This window comes from Nestor notabilis, unplaced genomic scaffold, assembly GCF_000696875.1.
Source record: "Nestor notabilis isolate BGI_N333 unplaced genomic scaffold, ASM69687v1 scaffold17075, whole genome shotgun sequence".
In the NCBI taxonomy this organism is placed as follows: domain Eukaryota; kingdom Metazoa; phylum Chordata; class Aves; order Psittaciformes; family Psittacidae; genus Nestor; species Nestor notabilis.
The window spans coordinates 20,551-47,621 of NW_009930029.1; the positions used below are offsets into that span (position 1 = coordinate 20,551).

Here is a 27,071-nt window from a genome sequence, read left to right on the forward strand (position 1 = left end):
ATTACAAAATATGTCTTAAGGCACCTCAGCACCTCTCCCTTATAGTGAACTATGCAAAACTCATGTCCGGTGTGAAAATATGTAGCATTTGGATAGGGAGAAAACCATCCTCCTACCCAGATTTTTTCATCTTGTAGGATTCAAAAGCATGGCTTTAAAGCCATAGTAAAGCTGCTTTTGTGTCTGACCTAGCAGGAGCACTTGCTATATGTCTAACAAGAACAGGAAAAAAAAAAGTATAGAAAAGCTGTAAGGAAAAACATCCTTTGGAATTTGATCACTCTAAAAATAAAAAAAAAAAAAAAAAAACAAACCCAGAACCTCATTTCAGATGGAGGACGCTATTGCTAATGCTTCAGTATGGCTTTCTGTTAGTGACTCTATGAAACTTGTTGGATCTCTTTGGAAGATATTTCCATGCGGTGCCCATGAGCTTAATGCTTCCAAAGTGAGATGACAGCCAAATTCCACCTTACTGTAGTTGCAGTACTTGCAAGAATCCATAGTATCTCCCAGTCAGGCTTGATTTTGATACTAAAACATAGAATGTATGCTACTAATTGGACACTGCTGGATCCTAAAATGCTTGTATGAAATATAGCTGGAGTCAATTTTGAAGGTGGTGAAATGTGTGTTATCTTAGTTAGAATTGCTCATTACTTAGGGGGAAAACCAGTCTCCAGCTAATAAAATATTTATGAAAACTTGGGATTGGGGTGGAATTTTCACCCATCTTTCTGGGAGAACTTTATGTGCAACACATTAGGTGTGTGCATAAATAGTTATTCTTGTATCTAGTTTAGAAACCAATTGAAAAGAGAGGAAGGTCCCAACACTAAGCAAGAAAAACTTGTGCTGGATTTTTAGCTTAACTTTTAAAGTTAAGGGGATGGCAAGTATGAATGAAACGTCTCAGAAATGTACATGACATTGCTCTTCTAAACATGGAATGAGTGATTGCTGGTTGTATTTAATGGATTGTTGAACTGGTGAAGGTGGAAACTAAATATAAGTGGATGATATCTAGCTCACAGGTATCAGTATGTACTAGTAAAACTGGAAAGACCTTTCTACTAGTGCTGCAGAGCAGAAGACTGTAATAGAGCCATGGAAAAGTGATCTTTAAGACTTCTGAGCACCTCCTGCTGCAAATTGTTCCTAGAAGCCTAACAGGCACCTATTGCATGTTAAGCTATTCAGAGGGCCTTAACTACTTCAAGACTCCAAAATGTCTGATATAGGTAAATTCTCCATCCCTGACAGTGTTCAAAGCCAGGTTGAACAGAGTCTTGGGTGACATGGTCTAGGGTGTGAGGCATCCCTGCCCATGGCAGGGGGGTTGGAACTGGATGATTTTATGGTCCTTTCCAACCCTAACCATTATGTGAGGGTGTGGCTTTCAGATGGTGACTGCTTTCCACATAGTAATTACTATCTGGTGCTGCTAGTGACTTGACTTGTACTATCTGTTTTAACCAACCTGAGCTGTTATGTTGTTGTTTTTGTTTAGGAGATACAAAAGAGAGTTGGGAACATGACTCTTTGGAGCAAAAGAGAACTGAATGTCTGAAAACAAATGCTTCTGAGAACTTTGCAGAAATACTAGCACTGAGGGAAAGAACTGAAACCTTGGAAGGTCAGCTAGCTGCACTTGAAGAAAACAAAAAAGAGTTTAGCGAGCAGATAACAAACTTGCACCTCAAGCTCTCTGCTTCTGAAGAAAGGGCTTCTGGCTTAGGTGAAGAACTTCAGCAGTGTCGAGCTGATTATCAGGAGATTGCTTCCGAATTGGATAAACAGAAAACTATAAATAGAGAACAAGAAGAAAAGATTGTTCAGCTAAATAATGAAGTAGAAGCAGCAAAACAAAATATAATTGATAAAGTGTCACAAATTAAAGCAATGCTGACCAAAGTAGATGAGTTGTATAAATGTCAGTCGCTAACTGAGTCTTATGCTATGGATATTGATTTTGTTAATCTAATAGCTTCCTTAGACTCTCAAAAAGGCAAACCAGAGAGAGCTCAAGTGAGTTCTGTATACATGCAGTCCCAAACTGCTTCTTCAGAAGATCAGAGATGGGAGGGCTCCTTTCACAGCAGTGTTGAAAGCATTTGGGAAGAATGCAAGAATATTATAAAGGTTTCTTCACAAAAAAGTCAGCGGATTCAAGAACTACTTCAACAAGTTGAAGACTTAAAGAAAGGACTTGATGACTCTGAGAATTGTAATAATCAACTGAAAATAAAATTAAATGAAATTGCAAATCAAGATCATCAGTCCTCAAAGGAAAAAGAACTTATGAGTCAGTTACAAGAACAAATCCAGAAGAAAACAGAGGATTTTGAAAAACAGGCTGCAGAAGATCACAGAGTAATTGCACAGTTTGAGGAGGAAGTTACCACCTACAAAGGAAAAATAAGAGAGCTTGAATGCCTATTGGAGGCTTTCAGAGCTAAAGATGACAGCATAGAAAAGTTAGAAGTAGTACTCAAAGAAAAAGAATCTATTATTTTAAATCTAGAAACTAATACAGCAGTTCTGCAAGAGAAATGTGCTAATTCAGACCAAAAAATTAAAGAACTAAATGATAAAGAAGCAAGTCTGAAGGAGGAAATTGTGCAGTTGATGAACAGTTTGGAGAACGTGAAACACTGTCTTCAGGAGAAAGAGAAAAATGAGGATGAACAAATACGATCTATAGAATTGTAAGTAAATAATGAGAACTTCTAGACCTTTGAGAATGGACTCAAAACTACCTTTTGTGAACAACAGTTTATTTAGACATCACATTTTCGTATTTATCAACTTTATTAACCAAACTGCTTGTTTAAGAAGTTTTAAAACACTACTTGAATTTTACAGTTGCATGTTCTGCTGACTGTTTTCCTCACCTGTTTCTATATTCTTTCATAAATCCAGATCTAAATACTGTAGAACTACTATAGGGGGAAACAGGAGCATGCAACGAAATAATTATTTGAGGATCTCTAATACTTTTATGTTGCATACCCTTTCTGGAGGAAGTAACATACAGTTTAATGTTATATCCTGTAACTTGTATAAAAGCAGGTAGTGTTTTCTTTGGAAAGGACTGAATGTTAAGGAAAAAAAGAAAGGAAAAAAAAAAGAGAACTTAGGGAGTAAACAGCTGGTTTTGATTATAGCTATTCTAGGTGAACAGAGTCTACTATAAGAACTTTAAGAAATAAGATACTAAATGTATCTGACAGACTGTATTTGCTATAAGGTAAGGAAATCGCAAGACATAAAAATGATGCTATGTAGGTCTTCTCCTTACTAGGGGTTCTTTAGTGCCATATTTGTAGGTACCTACACATACTCTGAAGCACAACTTAACATGAAGGTCTGGGGATCCCCCACCTTGAAAGGTGTTCCTCCTGATGTGAGGCCTTGTTTTGTATCGTCAGTTATAGAATCCAAAAAAAACTTCTACAAGTTTTAAAGTAAAAATCCAAGATGTCTTACTGTAAACTTTAAAAAATAACTATGATAATTTAAAAATAAACTCATCAAACTTCTTAATTACTTTGTAGCACTTGTAACAGCAGTACTTGTTGCAATGTTAGTGTTTTTTCTATTTTCTTATTTTTACATATTTGATCCTTACAAGGTCTGGGATGTAGATATCAAATTTAAACTTACCTTGTTCCTTTTCTTACTTTGTAAAGATGCCTAATGAGAAAATGGTTGGTCTACTCCTCTTAAAAATAGATTGCAGTGTTCGGAAGTAAATCTGATCAGTTTGTTACTTCAGGGTCATATAAGAAGCAGCTGAAATCCAGAAGTAAAGTTGTAAGGCTTGTCATCGATCTGATAAATCTAAGATTCTTTTAATGAATAAAAACACAAAGAGCCTGAGTTAATGTGGAAAAGCTGTTTTTCTGAGATATGTAACACTAATGTCATTTATTTCTCTCAATTTTGAACGCAAGGCTACATAAAGATCTTTCTGAGAGTTCCGCCCTTGTACAGAGTTTGAAGGAAGACTTACAGAGGGAAAAGGAAAAATATACAGATTTGAAAGAGAAATTTTCTGATGCCAAGAAACAAATTCAGCAAGTACAAGAAGAGGTTGGTAACTAGAGGCCAAATGTTTCTTCTGCAAGTTTTTTTGTGGTTCTGTTATTAAAACCTGTGTTCACAAGTTTCAAGCTACGAATGTTAAGTGAATGATAATAAAGCTGTTTCAAGTGATGCATTTAGCATAACAGTGAATCTTAAGTTAAATTGCCATTAAAGTTGTAGGCTAAAGATAATACCAGATGTCAAAGCACAGATTAATACAAATATTGAAGGGGGGATGTAAATTTTATTAATGTATTTGAAAAGGTTTGTAAAACCTACGGCTGATCTGGTTATGGCGAAGGAGTTTATGATCTTTATGAAAACAGTAGCCTTATGTTATTTGTGCTGACTTCAAAGACTCGTATTTTGGGTGGAAAACACTGATATCTGGGAGGAGATGGGTTATTCGGAAAAGAAAACTTTTAAAAATTTGAGTTATGTTTCCTATTAAGGTGCGGGGAAGAAATGAAAACATGGAATCACTTTAATGTTAATTGCTAGTATTTGGTTATCAAGCAGCAGGATTTCTTAGAACTTCATGGGATATTGCAAGAACTTAAAATCCAAAAGGCAATTGCAAGAGTTTGGCTTGAAAAATAAGACTTAAGGTATTAATGTCTTCCCCAGCAGCCTATCATTTGAGGACCTTTTCCTATTCAACATTCCATGTATAATCCCTTGTTTGAGAAATAGCAAGAAACTTATAGCTTGATTAGATTATTTCCTGGTGGGTCTTTTTTGTGGGTTTTACATTTGTGGGTTTTGTTTTGTTTTCGTTTTTTTGGTTTGGTTTTTAACCCCCTGCCCCTGAAACTTAGCTGTTTACGGATATTTAACTCTTAATTAAAGTAATTAGTTATTTAGATAACTAATTGGTTGTAAAAGCTTATACAAAATGCTAGCTTTACTTGATGTCTTTGTGCACTGTTACAGGTGGGTACAATGCGATCTGAGGAGAAATCACTGAGGAACAAAGTTAATGAACTTCAGAGAATTAAAAACCAGCTTACTGAAGAATTAGAGAGCAAACAGCGCACAGTTCTGCAACTTAAAAAGGTTGGAGTTTTGTGTTGTGTTTTTGGTGGTGGTGGGTTTTTTTTTTTTTTTTGTTTTTTATTTTACTTGCTCTCTATTTTTTTAATGAATCCATTAATGGGGCAAGCAACAAGAGAAAGCTTACAGAAAGAGGGGTAAATATGAGAGTAGCCAGTTGAAATTAATTTCAATAGGTGAATAAAAGATGTTTAAAGAATTTCTCACTGCATGACACTGTCAAATTGTTTTTAAATAATCTGCCTAACGAATACACACTTAATACTTGCAGATATTCTGATTAGTGACACATAGATATATTAGTAGTAATGTCTTCCTCTGAACTTTTTTGTTTTTTAATCAACTTGAATGCTCCTTAACACTACATAAAAAAATTATGCTGGACTATTTTTCTTAAATGCTTTAGGAGCAGTTGAATAATGAGAAGCTGGAAGAAATCTCCAAAGAGTATGAGAAAACATGTAAAGGTCAGAAAAATCAGTTTTTGTTACTTGCTCTCCTTGGTGTGGAATGGCAACGCAATGATTTGTCATATTGTTAATGAATTTGGGACAGTTTTGTATATTTATAATTAAAATACTTAGAAACTCCAATCAGGGTATTAAAGTGATAGTCAGGAACTGAATTTTATTGAATGATTATTTGCAGGTACATTTGAAAACAAACAGTCTCAGAATAAGAAACATATAAGCCTAGAGAAAATGTGGATTTGCTGATATCAGTGTCAGCTTATTAAATATCGGTATTTATTAGTCATTTTAGCAAATTCAAATACTGACACACAAACTAGCACACTAATGTTTTCTGCAGGTTTGACAAACATACAGCATTTGAACAATGATTAGTTTTACATATAATACAAGCCACGGTCTGATGTTAAACTGAAATGCTCATGAGAATCATTTAAGAATTTTGGATTCCAGTAGTTCAGTAAAGTCGCACTATTTCTTTCTAACAGAACTTTTGAACTTGGGGAATGGGGAAATGGCTTGTAACGAAGGCCCTTTGGACGAGAATGGTGGGAACAAGGAGAGGGCTTGTCCTGCTGGGGTAGAATTAAGTTTCTTCCTAGTAGCTGGTACAGTGCTGTATTTTGGCTTAGTGTGAGATTAATGTTGAAAACGACGACTAAAACATTGGTGTGTTTAGTGCTTTCCCATGCTCAGTGAGGAGGAGCACAAGAAGCTGGGAGGGAGCACAGCCAGGACAGCTGACCTGAACTAGATTAAGCCATGATAGGGCTCATCTGTAAATATCTTTTCAAATCTTCAGATCTGTGTGCAAAGGAAAAAATAATTGAAGATATGCGGATGACATTAGAAGAACAAGAACAGACACAGATTGAACAAGAAGAAGTGATTGAAGCCAAACTAGAAGAGACCAACAGATTAGTTTTGGGTAACCTATGGAAAGGGAATAGGGAGGCAAAATTGTATTGGATCTACTGTGATTAGCTGCTTTAAATTTCTGGTTTTATTTGTTGACTGATAGTTAGGCATACATTTTATGTAGTACATAGCAAACTTCTAACAGCTAAAGGCTCTGTTGTCCGTTTGTGGTCATAGCTGATAAATCCAAGTAACGTTAGTATAAGGATGTGAATGTGCTCAAATATGCACTTGAAACTATATATTATGTAACCCCATTTTGTGTACTGACTAGAACTGGAAGTATGGAAGCAGAAATATAGAGAGCTGAATAACCAGAGCGATAGTGACTGGCAGCAAAAGATGAGGAAAAATGAGAAAAACAGAAGTGAAAATGAGGAAATAATAAAGCTGCAAAAAGAACTGAAGGTAAAATATGGTCACGTAATTCATACTTAGTTTTAAAGTCGTAACTTCTGTTTAGGAATCTACTTTTTTGTGTGTGTTACTATCTTCAAGAGCTAGGGCATTATATGGCAAGTTGTTACACTAGTAAAGGAAAGCTCCTCTAAAAGCTGCTGGTGCACCAGTGCAGCACAGTCTGGATGCAATATCTTCGTCACATATGGCATCACTGCCCCATAATGAACCGCACCCTTCCCTATATTATGCTACCATAGATGTGCTTACATAGCTAGGCTTCTCTTACAGTTGTCTTAGCTAATCTAACTTCTGATAGCTATTACTAACTTCTTTCCTGTCAGTTGCTTCGACAACTAAATTAAACGCTTTCAAGATCTTGCATTTGCTATATGACCTGTAAGCCCTTCTTATTAGGCTGAGGATTCATCCTTACTTCTCACTGAATTATAGAGGAGATTTTCCTCCCTGCCCCCACATCAGCATTTCTGGTGCCTTCTGTTTTATATGGGTGAATGTCTGACAAGAGCTTTGATTGTGATTGGAAAGGAGGCAAAGTTGCTGTGATTTGAAGTGACATGCTTTGGTATGCCCTGTCTCTGCCTACCATTCAAACTGTGCTGCATTCTTTGCCTTTCAGTCTTGAAGTAGAAGTAAGTTTTCTAACACGTCCTTCAAGGCAGCATAAAAGATTGGGAATTTGTAAGTTAAAAGGGTCTCTTTACTTTTGGTGTAACTTTTATAGTGTGCTCACTCAGCACGTTTTTAGATGGGGAAAGAAAATTCTTTTCCCTGAAGATGTGTCAGTCTGAATAAAATGTGCTGAAAATTGTTCATTTTTTTTCTAATACAGAGGAACATGAGAATGTAATACTTGGGAAAATGCTGGAATAAAACTGTGTTAGTATTTTTGTGTTTTTGAAACAAATCCATTTAATCGTAATCTGGATTCTGAAACATACTTCCCCTCCACCCTTAATCTCTATGTATGGTTTTATTTCTGGTTTAATTAAAATAGGAAAATGAGGCAAAGTATCAAACTGATAGAAAGAAGTGGCTGGAGGAAAAAATGACACTTATACATCAAGTAAAAGATGCTGAGATCCTTCACAACAGAGAAATGAGAAAATTTGAGGAAGAAAGAGAACACCATGTAAAGCAACAAGCAGAAATTGTAAGTGACTGGAAGTCTTAGTGATGACTGAGTTCTCTAGTGTAAGTCTTTAGTACAGAGCAAATCTCTTGTCAAGTGTTAACAGTGTGGGTGCTTGAGGGTAGCTGGCCTTTATCAAAATCCCCTCACTTTATCACATGGCAAAGCCTAGATGAGATCATATCATGAAAAGGGAAGAACAGGAGGGGCCACCAAATAAAAAAGCTTAGTATGTAATGGAAGTTAATGTGCCTGTTCTTTCTACCCTATCACCACCTCACTGAATTCTTCAAACTTCGTTTTGTGGGTAAAACACCTATCAGTAACTTCCACTTAAATGAATTGCTACTTAATTGAAGCTAAGAAAACATACTTTAAAAAACAGATTGTTTGGCTTTTTCCTAAAAGTGGAAGTTGACAAAAAAATCTTCTTTCCAGATATAGAGTAAAAATACTTGGTTAAAATGCTAGTGGTTTTGCTCCCGTATCACTTTCAATGTAGAGTGATTGATAGTTAATAACAAGGTAAATACCTTGTCTGTTCACAAGACTGTCAAGGTTGTTTTTCTTAAACCTATAACATTATTATATGAATCTGACCAATCTAACATTGTATTTGCATCCAGATATAGTTAGCAATGACTTTCTGGACCTGCAATCAGTACAGGAGGATATTAGGAGCTTGATATTACTTTAACATTATCTGTGACTTTGCTTGCCTGAGACTTGCTCTCTCTGATTTTATTACTAACAGAATATAAATATAGATTCAGATTTTTTAATTGAAGCATAGTTTGCTTTTGCATATTTGTTGTGAAACTAGTTCTATGTGAGCTTTGTAAGATCTACATAGGCTTTCAAATTTACTAAGGCCATAAAATAGTACTGTGTGAAACCAAACTATCAGAACAGTTCAGATAGTATGTAGAACTAGAGTTCAATTCTAATCTATTTTTTCCTATTTAGGAAAGACTTGCTGCAGAGCTGGTAGAAAAGGACAACAATCTTCAAAAGTGGCGTGAAGAAAGAGATAAATTAGTAGAAGCTTTGGAAGTACAGCTCAAGACTTTGGCTTCTAACACCACACAAAAAGATAAGGAAATAGCAGAACTGAAACAGGCTGCACTAAAGGATTTGGGAAAGGTTCTCTCTCTCTTGTTCTTGTAGGATTTTTTTTTTCTTTGTTTGTTATTCATTAATTCTGCAAAACACGGTACTTTTTGCATTTTGGCTCTATTTTTTGTTCTTACTGTCATATTGAAACCATTAGCAGTTCATTAAAAATAGAAGCTTTATTTATGTTTGAAACTGAATTTGTAACAGTAACAGAAGTTTCAAAACATTTAGCAGTTTGTTTAAACACTCAAGTCTATTTGGTCCTTTGGTTGCATAGCTGGGCTGGAGATCTGAAACAATTATCACAGCTGCTGCTTTTTTTACAGCCCCATAGACTTCATGAACAAATGGGAGGTGAACTATTTATAGCTCCACATAAGTAGAGTAAAAATAAAAATTTGTATTTCATCTTCCCAGGCTGTTACATGACGTTTCCTCACTTTAAATAGTGAGCGTTCATACATGAAATTACTGGCTTTTTGTTGGATAGCTGACTGTTTTAGCCTGCAATTCTGAAACTGTTGCTTCCAAGTAATTTTAATGATGCTTGTCTATATATTATTTTGTTTTGCTAATCCTGCCATTTGTGGCAATTTTTGCTATGGTTTTTAGAATAAGGAAACTGATATAGAAGAACTAAGAAAACAGCTGGCTGAGAAAGATGACTTTATAAAGGAGCTGAAACAACAGATAAACCATGAAAGTCTTCAGTCTTTGGCAAAAGTACCTTTGCCTGAAGAAGGACAAGATGAAATAGATCAGTCTGTAAACAAAGAGGTATGGCTTGTTATGGAAAGTATGTACTAATTGTAAGGTTTTAATAACTTCTGTTGTTTTCTCAGTATGTGTTTCAGCAACACTGGGAATCTACCAAAACTTACTGTTCATAGTTCTTTGTACTTTAACTGTATCTTTGGTTCTGAGTTCTTGTTCATACTTTCTCTCTCCCACTTTTGCTATCAGAAAAAAGGTACTTTAGTTAATAGAATACCATCTCTATACATTATAGAACTGACATGCCTGAGGAAAAAACTAGTTAACTACTCCAGATTCTAGAGACTTTAAGACATTGTAGTGCCACTTCAGTTTGGTTATTATGTTAGGGAATTTCAGCTCAAAACTCTTGTGATATTGCCTATAGTATGGTGATAGAGATGATTCTGTAATTGGAGCTGCCACCCCATATGGGGGTTCACAAGAATAAAACAGTATCTTGCATCTCACTAAAAACCAAAACAATATTTGAAGTTTACACAAAGAAAATATCAACTTTGCTTATTTCCTGAAGAAAAATTGAAAGGCTTGCAACTGTACTGAGACTTCCAATTTTGACTGAACCGTTATTTGTTACATGAACAGTGTTTAATGATATAGTTCTGCTAAACTAAATGAATGCTGTGTGGCTCTATTGCTAATTAATAAGGAACAGGGCTGAACATGGATTTCCTAGCAGTCCCTCCCCTGGCTGCTAGAACATGCATTTCTCCTCTTGCTACAGAACTGGACTGAATGACAAAATGCATCTTCATCTCTTTCCTGTCTACTGCCAAATAAGACTGGCTAGTTTCTTGCTACTTCATCCATTCAGCTAGTGCTATATAGATAAAGCTTGTGATGAATGAGGGAGGACAGAGTAGCTCTCAGAAGGGTTACTGCTTTACACAGCTTTGTAACAGCAGGTAAGAGAGCTTTTTTTTTTTTTTCCCCCCTCTATAAAAAGAGTTATTGAAGAATTGTTGTGAACAGTTGGTGCTGATGTATTTACCTCAACAAAGTAGAAACAATACTTGTTGCTATGGGTAAGGAGAAGCATCTAAAAGGATTATAGTGTGAGAAAATTTTGTTGATGTTGAAGTGAATGTGGTAAATTTTCTGGGGAGAAGTCAAATAATTCTTAGGAAAGACACTGTGAAGATAAAGAATTAAAACTAAAGCAAACAAGGGGATATGTGTCTCCTGCCATGTAAGATGAGGCTAAGAAGATGGCACTCTGATTAGGAGAGGTTAAGGCTACTGGAGAGTTATGGAGCTGAGATTTACAAAATCATGGTTGTGGTGGGTAAACAAAAGCCAGAACTGTCCTTCCTAAAATCCTTCAAGAATTGGGCAGCATTTGATGAAACTAATAGGAGATAATTTTAAAACAATTAAAATAACCTATTCCTATCTGAAGCCACTAGTGGTCTGGAAATGAGTACTATCAGCAGGGAATAGAAAAACTTGTATTTGAAATCTATAAATGTATTCGTAAATGGATACTCTGAGAGTTAGGCAGAGGTATATCCTTTGACCCCTCTAATGCAACAACCAAGAGTGCCAGGTGAGTATGGAGAGAATAGATGACAAGGTGGCAAGGATAACACATCTTATCCCTCAATAATAGCATCTCCCTTTGCCACTGCCAGAGGCCGAATATTGAGCTAGATGGACTGTTGGTGAGACCCAGCAGGGCATCTCTTATAATCTCCTAGTGAATAGATGTTAGTGACTTAAAATGTGTCCTGTTTCCTGTTGCCCAAACAATTCTAAGTGGTTTTTGGGTTTGTGGGGTTTGTTTTTTATTTTCCCCTGTAAATCTATCTCGACGATCACCTGGTTTTGTGGCTCTTGGTAGCAATAAAAGCTGTATAACATAATCATGTGAATATATCTGACTTGAACCTGTGTTCTTGAAAACTTACCTCTTGCCGATGCTCGTAATGTAGCTGATCATTAAACAGATAGCAACTGTTCAACTCATCAGTTGAATCTGGCTTGAATCAGTTGGACCTTGTTATTTACACAATTCTCTAGTGTAGAAGGGGAAAGGAAAGTTCCCTAAAAACAAGCTAGAGGAATATTATACTTTTCTCTCAAGCTCCTATTACTGCCCACTTCCTAAGGAGCAGCAGAATTAACATGAATAAAATTGTGTCAATGCTACTTCTGCTGTGAAAACTGTGATTAACTGTCTCTGCCCTTGAGGAAAATGATTTGTAAGCAAAGTACCAGGCTGAGTTCAGCAAAGAAGACTAAGTTCTGTGATCATATATGTAAGTGTTAACTTTTTAATATTTAACAAATAAGTTTTAGAAAATAAGAGTTAAACTTTACTATAGTTGAAGCAGATTTCTTCACTTCTAATAAAAGTGTTCCAAAAGCTGATGGCTAGAAAAAGGAATGCTTGCTTTGCAGTCCAGTGGGGAAGGATATGTATTATAGTATTTAAGTCATAATAGTTATTGTAAAGCTTGTTTTCTTAAGATGTCCCAATGCTTGCAGGACCATTCGGAAATTGTCCTTGACTCGTCTGAAGTGTCTACAGAAAATGGAAAAACTAGTCGGTTCCCAAAACCAGAGATGGAAATCCAGTTCACACCTTTGCAACCCAGTAAGATGGAGGTGAAGCACCAGGGCAGCACCATACCAGTTACAGTTAAAATGCTCAAGCCAAGAAAGAAAAGAAAAAGTGAAGAGATGGATGAGGTATGACCTAGACCAACTGATACATTACGTTGTGCAGTCTTTCTCTATTACTCTAATCATTTGTTAAAATCCTATCCTAATTCTCACTGAGACCCAAAAGGTATATGTAGGGTATATCTAAGCCTCTTCAATGTCTCTATGCTTCTAAGGACTTTTGAAGCTAAGGTGAGTATGAGATTGCGGATGATTTGACTAGGTGGTAAGTGATCTCTTTTAGCAAGGAACTTGTCTCAGCTGAAGAGTGAAGTGTCTGATGCTTTTCTAGCATTGTGATATATATTTTTTTTTTTAATCTCTTAATTAAATAGTTAAGATAAATAATCGCTTCCATGATTAGTGTGTAACAGTACTTCAATAAATTCATTTTGTTAGACCTGTTAAAAGCTGTGTAAGTCAGTTCATCTGGAATGCAAGGCTTCATTCTGGAATCATGTCCAGAATTGATTTAACTTTCTTGTGTCTTGAACCAGTTTTCTTTGAGAGTAGTATTTTTTCAGCCTGCTGGAAAAATAGCTGTAGTAATAACCACCATTCTGAAGGCATTGAAAAAGTAACAGACTTTATCTACAGATGAATATCTCTCATCTAATGTAGTTACAGAATCATGTAATAGTTTGGGTTGGAAAAGACCTCCATGTTTTCAAAGATTGTTTTACCTGTTCATTTAAATCCTTTTGTAGTGTAGTTTGTGTTCTCTTATGGGAGACCATTTAGCTAAGTAACATGAAACTAAATTTAAAAGTATCTTATTGCTGTTCTCTTCACCCAAATATTACTCTTAAATATTATTTTCATTATGCTAAATAGATTATAAAATGATTCAGTAACTTTAACTGTCATAAGTCTGCTGAAGACACAGTTTGTTTTTTAAATTGTCAAAACAGAAAAGCACATTGTCACTAGTAAAACTAAGGGCGGAGGGGAAACCTGTGGTGTTCAAATAACCACATACTGCTCATCTCAAATTCTTTTTTTAAAGAAGTGGTGTGTTTTGGGGTTGGGATTTTTTGGGGTTTCAGTTTGGTTTTTAAAAACAAAACCTCATCTTATGTAGAGACTCTCTTCTAATTAGGCAAGGAAAAAATCCTCTTTCTCTTCTGACACTGTTATCAGTTGGTACAACTATTTGGTTACCTGAAATTTCTTGGCACCAATTCACAAGATAAGTCATCTTTTCATGACAGCTTAACAATGGTACTATGCTACCAACATGTCTTTATAATTGTCACTGTAAATCTGAATTTGCATTTAGATTTATTGAGTTAACTTAAATTTGTGTATTTGCTTCTCAAATGTCTTAAAGCCAAAAGTACAGGAAACAACAGAAAGCAAAAAATAGTAAATGTCTGAATGGTTTGACCACAGGTATTTCTAGTTCCCTTCCACAAGTCTGTTTAACATTTACTTCACATTTGAATAATTACCCAGTGTTAGCCAATGGCTCCCTACTGTTAATCACAGCATTTAAACAGTGGCTGCTTCTGTAATATAAATAATTGTTGGTTATTCTAGAAGAATCCTAGGTAAAATTTGTCATATTTATTTTCTTAGGATTTTGTGAAAAGTGAGAACAGAAAAAATGCAAAACCTCCTATGACTAATTCTCCTTCTCCAAGCAACAAGAAAATGGTTTGACTTCTTTTTCCTTTCTATTTTTGAAGTTTGGCCTTTTCTGTAAAGGTGGACTTGTGAAAGGAGAGCAGACATATGCAACATTATCTTATCTTGATCTATGTACTTGAATAGGGTTCTAAACATGCTGTCTTCCTAAACTCTATAAATTAACCAAAGAGTGTAAGTCTGTATTTGTCAAGAATGCGTACTAGCTGCAGTGTACAATAATTCAAAGGGAATGATCTTTCATATTGACTATTGAACATACTATTAGTATACATGATGTTATAGGCAATACCTTCAAAGTAAAAGTAAGGTTCATTTCATCTATATGCATGAAAATTATGAAATTTTATTACATTAAATTTTTATTTTAGGTATTCGTAGTAAACTGGGTGGGTTAAGAGGGTGCGTAGTAGATTTGTTTTCCCCACCAGTTTTCTCCTGTTTTGGTTATAACCAGAACAGCTGGTCTAATGAAATTGTCTGCAACTTTGAATCAATTTTTTTTTATTTCTTAATTTTTTAAAGAAACTGTTTTCTATATTACTCATGCCCTTAAACGTATTCTGTGAAAACTTGACTTTTTTTCTTCTGGGTATAAAATAAAGTATTTCTTTGCTGTGGTAGTATAGTGAACAGAGATGTCAGTAGCAAAGCTCAAAATGTCAGCTTGAAAATTAACATTAAGGTAAAATAAAATGGAATTAAACTTTAAGATAAGTCAATTTGCAACTTAATGATCTTGTATTTCTGTACAGATGTCTACTATGCAGCTTAGAAAACCATACCCCTTAAGAAAGCAAGAATCCACTTCAAGTAAAAAGTCTGCTAAAAAGAAAGATGGAACACTACAAAAAATTGGAGATTTCTTCCAAAGTTCTCCTACTATTATTCAGTCTAAAGGTTTGTACAGAATAAATAAGGCTTATTGCATATTCTCTGAGCATTGTAGAATAGCTTTTTTTCCTACTGTGACCTATTAATGAATATACTGTTAAATGATAAGGCTGCTTCATTAAGTTTTTCTTTCCTTTATGAAATAATAGAGTCTGAACTGGGGCCTGCTATATTAAATCTTGCAGAGCAGAAAAAGCTGTCTTGATTGCCTTTGACCACATGGTTATAAAGTTTAGGTTGTGAAAGGTAAACTGGATGGAATAAAAGGATGCAGTGTAGAATATATGCATCTAAATTTATCATAAAAGACATGATAACTGTTAAGCTCAACATGTTGGACTTACTTTGGCTTTGCTTACAGTAAAATAATTTAGGGCACTTTCAGGAACTTGCCCTGCTGCTCTAAAGAAAAAAGTCAAGAGCTGAATCCAGATTCTAAGTCTTACCTTGTTCTATAAGTGATCCTTCCTCACCCACACCCAACCTCCCTACCACTTTGTTTCTGTGGAAACTGTATTAATGCTTTCTTTTTATTTTTATGTACATATGTGGGAGAGAAAGATTAGTTCTACAGAATCTGAAAGCTAGTGTCTTGTGAAAATATTTGGAAGACTTCAATAAGCTGACTATGAAGTGATTAATGGATTTTGTTAAGTTAAAGCATAGCCTTGAGAAGATTAACTGCAGGGACTTTCTACAGAAGAACATATTTTTATTCTTTCCTATATTAAGACATGATTTCTGAGTTACTGTGTTTAAAAAAAAAAATTAAATTAGCAGAGGGCACAAGGAATTGCCTGTATTAAGTTCTAAAAGATGCTACTGTTTGGTTAAAACAAGATTACTCGTTATTCAGTGTGGACAGTTAAGGTTTCTGTACCAACTGGAAAACTTGACTTGCTACAGAGTATGTCTTACCTGCTGGAAGACAGTCTAGATGATGATAGTGGGATTTTTAAAATATTCCAGGCTTGTCAGATTTGGCTCCATGAGGACAACATATTGTTATCAATGTAAGCCAAATTCAGACTAATCAAAATTTCACCCTGAAAATACTTAATGTGGGCAAATGAGATCTACTTGTAACCTTTATTACAGTGTCCTGTATTCTTCCTCTTTTGTATAACTTGCTATTGTTCAGGATTTCTTCTTTCTTTTCTAGCTCATAATATGCATACACTCATCTCTTTATAGAGCTAGTACTACTCTGGTAAAACTATACACATACATAGCAAAAATTGACTCTACCCTGTGCTCCTATCAGCACAGAGAAGTGTTAAGCCTGTAGTTCAGCTTCTGTTGAAGTGTATAATTTCCAGCGAAATCTGAATCCTAACTGATTTTAAAGGACACCTTTATATAGCACATTAAAGCTTTAGCATCTGAAGCTATGGAAAACTTTTTCCAGCTGTAGAAAACTGTGATAGTCAAATACCAGATCTGAATTTTTATATTTTAACTTCAGACAACATCTCTTTAATTTAGTTTTTTTAATAAAGCCTGCTTTATTCGTTAGTTTTGAGGCTTACAAACACAGTAAGATATTGATTTATGATAAAATATTTTCATCTAGCAAAGAAGCTGATTGCAACAATAAGCTCTCCTAATTCTGCAGAACCAGAAAGTGTCAAAGAAAATGAGCTCAAGCCAAAAAGAGCTAAGAGAAAGCTGTATTCAACTGACATTTCTTGCCCTCTAGATATCCCTGCTTCTTCGGTAAGTGATTACAGGTTACTGTTCTGTCCACTGTGATCTGTTTCCGTGATCTTGATTTAAAATAAACTATCAGGGGAACAGAACAAATCTGAAGGTCTAATCAAGTTGCAGAAGAAGTTTGAAATTACTGACTTTTTTTCTTGATTCTACCTAGCCGTTGCTTCTGGCCTCTTCTTCCTACTGTTTTACTTCTCTGTTTTCTGACCTGTCCATAGATTTGGAATAGCAGGATTGAAAAGATGGTGACTAAAGATATAAAAGTCTGCAAGTATAATTAACTTTGCAGGGCAAGTGAGCACCGAAGGTAACTTCCAATTCCATTTATGCCCAGTTGATATTTGGGTTCCTGTAGGATGAGGATACATCTGTGCTTTTCTAAGCACAGTTTAGATAGCCTTCTGTGTGTGCTTAAATTGTGTTGCCCTGTGTAAGCCAGCCTAGAAGGAGTCTTCTAGGCCAGGGCTTGATTTATGACTTCTGAAATCCACGTAAATGGTTTTGACAGTAACTGTAGTTGCCCATACTGAGATATGCTATTGAATTTCCTGTAAATTGTATGAATAGATACAGCAGAAACCAAAATGTTTTTCACAGGAAGGTGAAGAAAATGACAGAAATGCAGAGCAGAAGAAGCTAAGAAGCTTGGAAGTAAAAGGAAAAGTGACAGACCAAATCCCAGGAAAGGTGGAGATAGCTAAAGGAAATTAAGATAAAAATATGTTCTCTGAACACTTCCTGTTTCACAAAATGAGTATTAGAGTTTAGAAGTGAAAGCTTTTTTCAGGTCACATTTTGCTTTGGATTTTGGTATTTGTTCCAGAAAAAACATGTGATTTTGTATGTCCCCAGTACTTGTTGCTTATTCTGATGCACTAAGAGTCTTTCTCTCCAAGAGACTTCTGACTAAAAGATAATAGGCAAACTTCATTCTGAAAACAACTTCTGGGGAAAACCATGTTGTTGATTACATGGGTCTAGAAGTGCATGTCATTTGTCTCTGAAGAAATGCTGAGTAACCCTTAAAATGTAATCTCTTTCAGATCCTTATAGAACAAAAAGAGAAGGAAAGCGATCATCTAATCATCAAGCGACGGCTTCGATCAAAACCAGCTAAATAATCTTGCAACAGCATGTTTGTATTTCCTTGTTAGGTCATATTTCCATTGTATTATTTCAGTTGATTGTATATAGGTGGTAATTGATACTTCATCATGCTCTGAAGTCTGTATATAGATGTATAGAATTGTTCTGATGTTATTCAGTTTTGACTTCATTAAAACTGAAATGCTGTTCAAGACAGCCTGTTTGTTTGTTTTGTTTGGGTATTTTGTGGTTTTTTTGTTTTCTGTTTTTTGGGGTGGGTTTTCTGTTTTTGTTTTTTTGGTTTTTTTAGGAATGGTGTCTTTGGAAGTGTTCATAATTTACCCATTGTGCGGGAAGTACTATGCCTGTGCGGAATGGTATAAGTTGCTTTTTCAGGTGGCCAGAATATGTACCATAACTTACAGCGGAAAAAAATGAATACACATCAAAACTTGTATATCCCTTAAATATTTTGACAAGATTTAAAAAAAAAAAAATCTGTGAAGGGACAAAATTAAGGAATTGGCACTATGTGGAGAATTTTTTTATCATATGTTGTTTAACTGTCTTCTGTTTACTTTTCTAAATTAAGTAGGTTATAAGCATAATATTCTTTGGGAATTACAATATCAATAAATAATTATAATCTTCTAATAGAAGTGGCCCACTGTCAGTAAGTTGACATTTTAGTCTAAACACCCTGTTTTGTTCGACTGGAACAGCTACTTTTTGCACAGTAAGGCTTCAGCTTACAATCAGTGACAAGTAAACATTTAAAATACTTGTGGCTTCATCAGTGTAGTGTTTACATAAGTCACACACAGTGACTGTATTTCATAGGATTTTGCATTGAAGAACCATAGTAGTCAACTTTCAGGAAAAGAAAGGTCACTTTGACAATGACCTGCTCTTGACATGGATGGAGCAAGACAATCCCAATCATTTACTCTAACTTGTTGCTTGTGCAGCTTTTTATTTCTGTTTTCTTGAATTACTGCCAACCATCCAACATTGTTTTGACTTGGACTATTGGATCGTTTTGATTATTACTGCATTTTGGTCTGTTTCACCCATCATATCTAAGATTCTATGATCTCTTTCTACATATAGAGCTCCTTTTCTGTTTTGTACATACAGTGTTTAGAACTATAGGAAGAGTATGTTGTTTACAAGATTGCCTTTTGAGATTTAGTATTGGCCTGACCACAAAAATTTTTCAGAAGTTCTCTATCAATATCCAGTCTGATGTTTCTATTTTTTTTTATTTTCCTATTCCTCCAAGCTATGGTTCATCAGCAACAACCGGCTGGTCTGTAAAGGCACTGACAGCTTGCTCATATAGCCAGATACACGCTACTCATTTTTTGATAATACAGTTGTAACCTCACTGTCTGTCAGAAATAATTCCATGGTTTAAGTTATAATTGGGTTTTTTTGTTTGTTTTTCTTGGATTGCTTCTCTGTATTGTCTATCATTTGATTGAAGGGGAAAAAAATAAATCAGATTGACTCATTGACACAAACATGAGTCTAAAATTGTTTTTCTTGAAAGAAAAAGAGTCTTGAAATACCTGTTGCAGCTTAGCTTTTAATAACAAATGTGACACGTTTAAAATGCGAATCAGCATAAAAAGTCATTTCCTTAGTAATTTTCCTTTAATTTTTACTTGCAGACAACCATGTTGTGAGCTCGTTTAGTGGTAACAAACCCTGATATGGTTTTCTTTACTCCTCTCCAGTAGACTGTCTGAGCATGAAATGTCTCATTGTAAAGATATTGCCTAGTTCCATGCTGTAGATCCTGATTTGTGAGATCAGATTCTCATACTAAGTTGCTTCTCCAGTTTCCTGACTGTAAAATGGAGTTGTACCTTTATACTCTTCCATATCTTGTCCTTAAAGTAAGATTGATGATTTATTCTTTCTAACTTGACAGTGACAAAGTGAGCCTGATGCATAAATCTTTCACCTCTACCATTGCTTCAGCTTTTTATTTCATCTTCTGTTTGTGTGAATGTAAACTCAGATTTCGTTTTTGTTAGCTCCTGCTTGGTATTGCCATTTTCTTTCTTCTTTCTTTCTAATAGAAAAAAGTAAAATCCAGGTATGGTCAAATAATTTTAGGTAAAAATAAATGCAGTGTCAGTTAATACCTCTTCACAGGTAGGACTTTATACTTTGAACACTTTGTCTTTCTCCAGATCTCCTGTCTTCTGCTATCTGTAGTCTAGATATCTGGACAGATCTCTTTCAGGGCTCTAGAAGAACACAGCAGTGAAGATTCTTACCTGATGTAGGTGCAAGTTGCTCATTTTACGGAAGTTTTCTAGCTGGAGGCAGGAAATATGCAAGGTGAAGGTGTTCCTGCCCATGGTAGAAGGATTGGAACTAGCTGATCTTTAAGATCCCTTCAACCCAAACCATCCTGTGATTCTATGATAAAACAGTCTTAAACAGTGGGACAGTACGTGGGATATTTATTCTTTGCCTGAATACTTTGTCTGGTGTTTTCCCATTTTTAGCAGATACCTTCAGTCAGCTGCAATCTTGACCTTTAACTTGTTTTTTCTGAATAGTTTCAGTTAATTTTAGAACCCATCAGCATGTACCTTTTTAGCTGGATTGTTCCTTCCATTGTGTACAACCTTGCACTTGCCTGCAGTGAAATTCATATACCATCATGTTGCCTTGAATGACAGTTTGATTGCTTATCATTAAATCATCAAATGGTCTTACAGCTCTTATTTAACCAAAAAACAATTGCAAGGTAAATGGAGGACTGGAAGAGCACTGAATTACTGGACTGTTGCATGTATGATTTCTTTATTGATCCAAAAGTGTGGAAAGTAATGGAAATATCTTCAGCTATTTGATGTATCTGAAATTGCTGAGTGATAGTGTTTGTTCTCCTTATCAAATATAAAATTTCATAGTTTCAAATAAAATGTGCTTCTTCCTGATTTCATGGTTAACCAAGTGACAAAATTACTTCAATTACTCCGGTAAATTCATAGAGTCATAGATTGGTTTGAGTTGGAAAGGACCTTAAGATCATCTAGTTCCAACCCCACTGCCATGAGCAGGGACACCACACACTGAACTATGTCACACAAGGCTCTGTCCAACCTGGCCTTGAACACCTCCAGGGTTGGAGCATTCACAACTTCCTTGGGCAACCCACTCCAGTGCCTCACCACCCTCACTGTGAAGAACTTCTTCCTTATGTCTAAGCTAAACTTCCCCTGTTTAAGGTTGAAGCCATTACCCCTTGTCCTGTCACTACAGTCCCTAATGAAGAGTCCCTCCTCAACATCCTTATAGGCCCCCTTCAGATACTGGAAGGCTGCTCTGAGGTCTCCACACAGTCTTCTCTTCTCCAGGCTGAACAGCCCCAACTTTCTCAGCCTGTCTTCATAACTGAGGTGCTGCAGCCCTCTTATCATCCTCGTGGCCCTCCTCTGGACTTGCTCCAACAGCTCCATGTCCTTTTTATGTTGAGGACACCAGAACTGTACACAATACTCCAAGTGAGGTCTCACAAGAGCAGAGTAGAGGGACAGGATCACCTCCTTGGACCTGCTGGTCACGCTTCTTTTGATGCAACCCAGGATATGGTTGGTTTCTGGGCTGCAAGCGCACACTGAAGCCGGCTCTTGTCAAGCTTCTCATCAACCCACACCCCCAAGTCCTTCTCTGCAGGACTGCTTTGAATCTTCTCTGCCCAATCTGTCGCAATTTAGTTATATGTGCAACTAACTAGGAAGTAGAATATCACAACATAGTCAAGCCACTGACACTTAGGAATGCTACTGTACTTAAGCTCTATTGCCAATTTTTCTAAGCTCTTGTATTTACTAAAATTTCATCAGTGTTGTTGAGCTGTCTAAAGGCTATATGAAAACTTTTTCCTGGAAGTTATTTGAATGAGTGTCTTCATTATAATCTGAGCACAAGCATAGCTACATGCACAAAACAACCTGTTCTATTTTTTGCCCTTAAATTAGCCTTTGCATTTGGAAGGCTGAGTCATTAGTAGGTGCAGGCTTGCTTATCAAACTCCATGGTTACAAATTTTTAATACAGAAATAAAACATGTTCCCTTTTGTTTTGATCAAAGGACTGATTTCTGTACTTCCTACAATTCTTGATGTCTGGGCCTATATACTGGTAGCCTAGAGAATGGATCATACTTCATGTACCTCCTTTCTCCATGCCAGGATTCCCAGTTATTTCCTGAGCAGAAAAGGAATGAAAAAAAAATAATCCCAGAAAGGAGCACGTTCACTTTCAGTTCTTTGGAAGTAATGGGAATTTTTTTTCTTTTTTTTTTTTTTTTTTCCTATCCCAACTTTTCCAATGGTTAATCCTCATCTTGAAGAGGCTCTTCCTCCCTCAACTTCAGGTCATTTGGGGTGAACACTTTCGTTTGTCACCCTCGTGGCACTCCAATTACAGACCTAATGAAGGCTTCTGGAAGGAAATATGAGACTGTTGCTTCAATAGGTCAAGCTTTTCTCTTTGGCAAAAGAAAGCAAGGAAGAAGAGTGGCACTGTTTGATCAACTCAGGAGTTGAAGTGAGCAAAGGGAGCAGAATACTTGGGGGTGATTTTTCCATAAATGATGCAAGTACTTGAACGTTTTTGGAACTTGATTAGTGCTGTGAGAGAAGAAAAACAAAAGTACTTCAATGAAACAAGCTCACTTTGGTCTCTACAAAGCCAGTTAACGCGTGTTGCTATCGACAGCAGCAAAACTCCCAGAAGGTGGCGCTGGGACTCCGCCCGAGATTGCGAGTCTCGCCACTGAGAACTTCAGCTGCTGGGCTCAAGACTTTGTTTTAAACCAATCCACTTTTCATCCCATTTAGCCAAGCTTCATAAAAAGTTCAGAACGGAACATTGCTGGACTATTCTCTTGGCAAAGTCCTAGTCCTCCAGACCGTTTTTCCTGCTACAATGATGCTACCCTTGCATAGGAGCAATCAGCATATAGTCCTGTCACAGATGATTTTGTTTCTAAGGTCAGGATTCTGAGAAGTATTAGTTTATATGCACTGATGTCTACTGTAACCTGTTCATCAAATTTTGCACGCTAATATTTCATAAGAGTGTATTTTTCTCTTCTAACGACTATAAAAAATACTCCTGTTGAAAAACTTAATAGGCAGAACCAGATGTCCTCCAAGGCTTAAGGGTATTGAGAACAGATTTGTGAAGGAAGAGTTTGTTTCCAAAGTTGCTGGTTTATAGATCTTTGGACATGGGGAAGTTGGACTTTCCAACCCCAGAACCCACACCCCCCCATCCCCCCCCAAGATGCTGACATTGAACAAACCCAGTATTTTGCCATAGGGGCTTAGAATGCATTTTATTAAGTGCTATAACATTGTTTTATTTTTTGATAATTTATGAGAATAACAAATATTCCGAGAAGCAAGCTGCGGCTTACTTTACAACATAAAAATGCCAAATCGTACTTTCCTGCTGTGCACTGAGGCCTCCATGTGTTCTTGGGTTGCTGCTGAAAGATGAATTCTGAAACTCTGATCTGGGACTAAAGACAGGTTTTTAGAGTTGAACTGAAAGACCAGCTTTTCCAGTTCATTAAATAACTAGAAGATTGGGGCAAAATGAGCTTGCACCTCTTTCAGTTTGTTTTCAACTGTTTGAAATACGCTTTGCTCTTAAAACAGAGTCCTTTTAATCAGAGAAATTGCTAATGTGATGCATCAGTGCTGTTTCATGTCAGATAGGAGAGAACAGAAAATTCTGGCTTAAGTGGAGAAAGAAAGGGCAGCATATGTAGATAAAATCAGTATACTAAACAGCATGTGGGTTTTAGATCTCCTTAAAGTACCTTACCTTATAAGCAGGTATACTTTATTTTGGAGATCTCACGTGAAGTGGATAGTTCTGATTGTACATGCTTGGAGAAAGCTATCCGGCTACTTCTGTGTGCATTGCTAACTGAGGAAGATTTAGATGTCATCTGTCATCAATAGCCTTTAAATAGTATTTCTGTTTTGACATGTGTTAATGCCTCAAAGCAACACCAGAAATGATTGCGCAGGCTCTGTGCAAAACCACAAATATTAATTCTCCGCTCAGTGGCCTTTGAAATTTCAGATGTAGCCAGACAAGCTAGTTGAAAGGTTCTTGGCTGGCAACATGTTCCCATGCAATCTCCTATTGATTTGATTGCTCAAAAGATAGAAGCATGGAAGGAAGTTGGCATGAGTACTTGAGAGTGTTTGACAGGAGTGAATTGCCCTAAAAGCAGTTGACAATACATCTGAATAGAATTTGGTTCTATTTTCTGAGGTTAGAATCACAGTATTTGTAGGTTTTTTTCCTTGCTTGTAGGCTTGTGATATCCAGGTTTGTGTTCTGGAGAAAATGTTTGGTGAAAAAAATCACAGAAATTATGCATTTATATCATCAAAAGTGTGAAATTTGGAAGTTTAACTGCTTGGTGACAGCCAGATACATCTGCATGTGGACACCAATGTGGAGGTTAGTACTGATCTTGAGAGGAACGCAGCATACATGACTCCCAGGAGAGACTGGCAGCTACTGCACAAGTGTTTGAACAAGGAATTTATGGAAGCAGATGCATTTGAAATCATTGTTCTTACTATTTTTTAGTTGTTTCACATATCACAGTTACAAGATAATACTGTTTGAACTATGGCAGAAAACAGTTTTCAAAATTTTATTTTGCTTTAAGGGGATGTGTGTAATGTCTTGCTCTGCAGGGTAATGTGTGTACTATATTTATTCCATATTACTTATTTTGGTTTGGGTTTTAAGATAGCATGGAAAGGGGAAAAAATAACATGGAAGGTAAAAGTAGCTAGACAACATTAAACCAATCCGATAAAACCTGTTATTTCCTTCCAGTATTAATGAGACCTGGGCAAATGCTTCCAGTAGACAGCAGAATGTTTACTCCGAGCAAGGACTCAGTCTCATACTCTGCCAGGGAGGAGGGGATGCCGGGAGGCTTCACATTGTAAAATGAAACACTATAGCTTGCAATTATCTGTGAGGCCATTGAAGCTGATGAACTGCAATCTGTAAATTACTTGAGTAAATATTTGCATTCCAGAAATCTGCAGGTTATTGATCATGTGACTGTAGAGGCAAAAGCAAGTAGGGGTAAACAAGAAATGTTAACAGAGCCTTCATGTATATCAAACATCTTATAATGTGCAATTACATTACAGAAACACTGTTTTTTTAAATAGCATTTTTATCGTGACAATGATAGTCTAATTGCCAGCTTTCACTGTACAAAAAACCCACCAAACCAGTACACTATACTGCTTTTCACTGTAATGATATATTTACTATACTGATCTTGTGCTTTTCTGCTACAAAACTGACCTTTTATAAAATGTCACAGTGTTTGGTGAGTCTCAGACTTATTTGTGTGAGTTTTCATAATGCACAGCAGGCAGAGAAAATCAGTTGCTTCACTTAAAAATAAATAATTGAAACATTTAGCATTTTGACAGCCTCTGACATTTGACCACTGGGACTTAATAGGGTATCTTACAAAGCTATTAACATTTTAAAAACACCATGTTGTCAGTGGTTTCTATCTGAGCTGAGGCTTTATGAGGTGATGAGGGTGAGAGAAACATTATTACGACACAACTTCTTTCCAGCACTGCTCTCTTCCTACTAGACATTCCTAGCAAGCTAGACAGTGCTGGTTCCTCTCTCTCTGGGATGCTACGGCATTGTGCCTATGGCCCAGCTCTGGACGACCATGTAGCACCAAGCTAAGGAGCAGATATACTAGCTGGCTTGTCTTTTCTGCAAATCTCTGAGCTCCCTATTGCCCAATGATAGTGGAATGAAATTACCTGCACTCGTTGCTAGTTACACCTGCCTCTCAGCATTTAACATGATGCTGCTTTTTGTGTTTTTGATGAGTTGTTTACACCATGGTATTTATTTCAGTGACTTGAAAATCTTTTTTAAAAAAATATGAAAATTCAGGAATCAAAATTAATGTGAGAGGTGTTTGGAGGTCTCAGACTTTGCTCCACACACAGGAAGTCACTGCTTCCTCCCCTGAAACAGCTATTTACAATCGTGATCTGAGTATTTCCTTATTGAAAGAAGGTTTTGTGATCATCTGTGGGAACTGATAGGTATCAATGGCAGCTGAGATGCTGCTGCACAGGTTGACATTCTCCCTTTCACAATAAACTCTGGCTTGATGACCCATGCCAATTTGGACATGTTTTATCTGTATCTTTGTATATGGGATTTATGATGTTGATAAAGGAGACCTTTAGTCCCCACAGAAAAAGCCTGCTGCTTCTGTAACAGGGAAGTATTGGAAAAGTGGCTTTGAAGCAATCTTGTGGCATTGAGCATAAGTGAGTGTTGAAGTAAAGGCAACGACCGAATTACTAGGGAAAGTGGTTTTATAGATACACTTCTATGTACATAGGAATTTGGAAAAGTTACTTATTCCTTTCCTGGCAGGGAGGAATGTTACTAGCCCTGATCTGATACCATTAACTCTGAGGCTTGTGCAGTTATGCAAATAAGATACATTCCTTTTAGGGAAAAAAACACAGTGGCAAAGTTCCAGAAAATGCTTCACTTTGATGCATTCTGGCTTCTCTCTCTTTGAGGTCTTTCTATCTTTCCTTATCTGTGATGGGAGGTCAGGAGAAAGTCTACTTTCCAGTCACCTGTTTATGCTTTCCCATTAAGAAATGTAAACCACCTGGTAGGCAGCTCTCAGAGTACTAGCCCTCCAGGGCCACTAAGGAACAGCCTTGGTTGGTTTGCTCTCAGTGGATTGATGAATAATTTCGAAATCAGGGAAGTGATTTCTTTGTGAAAAGTCAGCAGAGATGTTCTGGATGTCTGTCTTTCCGAGCAGTTTAGCCAGCTAGAACATATTAGCCACATAATAAATTTGAATAATCCTTGTTTTTCAAATCAGGTTTTCATCCATTTTGAAGCAACCTCTGGAGAAAATGCTTTGAGCTTTTAATTTATGTCATCAACTTAAGCATGATATCAATGTGTGAAATGCCACATGGCATTAATTTCCTCCAGCATTTATT

General features: G+C 36.4%; 1 protein-coding gene across 1 annotated transcript in view; it reads left to right on the forward strand.

Annotated features, from left to right (window-relative positions):
• The window catches only part of KIF20B (kinesin family member 20B), a 36,525-nt gene extending 18,514 nt beyond the window's left edge, over nt 1–18,011 (forward strand). The window contains 13 exon segments of the mRNA XM_010015252.1: nt 1,511–2,708; nt 3,957–4,095; nt 5,023–5,145; nt 5,552–5,609; nt 6,415–6,566; nt 7,948–8,103; nt 9,049–9,225; nt 9,817–9,975; nt 12,460–12,663; nt 14,215–14,292; nt 15,039–15,183; nt 16,751–16,893; nt 17,934–18,011. Coding sequence (XP_010013554.1) covers nt 1,511–2,708; nt 3,957–4,095; nt 5,023–5,145; nt 5,552–5,609; nt 6,415–6,566; nt 7,948–8,103; nt 9,049–9,225; nt 9,817–9,975; nt 12,460–12,663; nt 14,215–14,292; nt 15,039–15,183; nt 16,751–16,893; nt 17,934–18,011 — 2,810 coding nt within the window.
• The last annotated feature ends 9,060 nt before the right edge of the window (nt 18,012–27,071 follow it).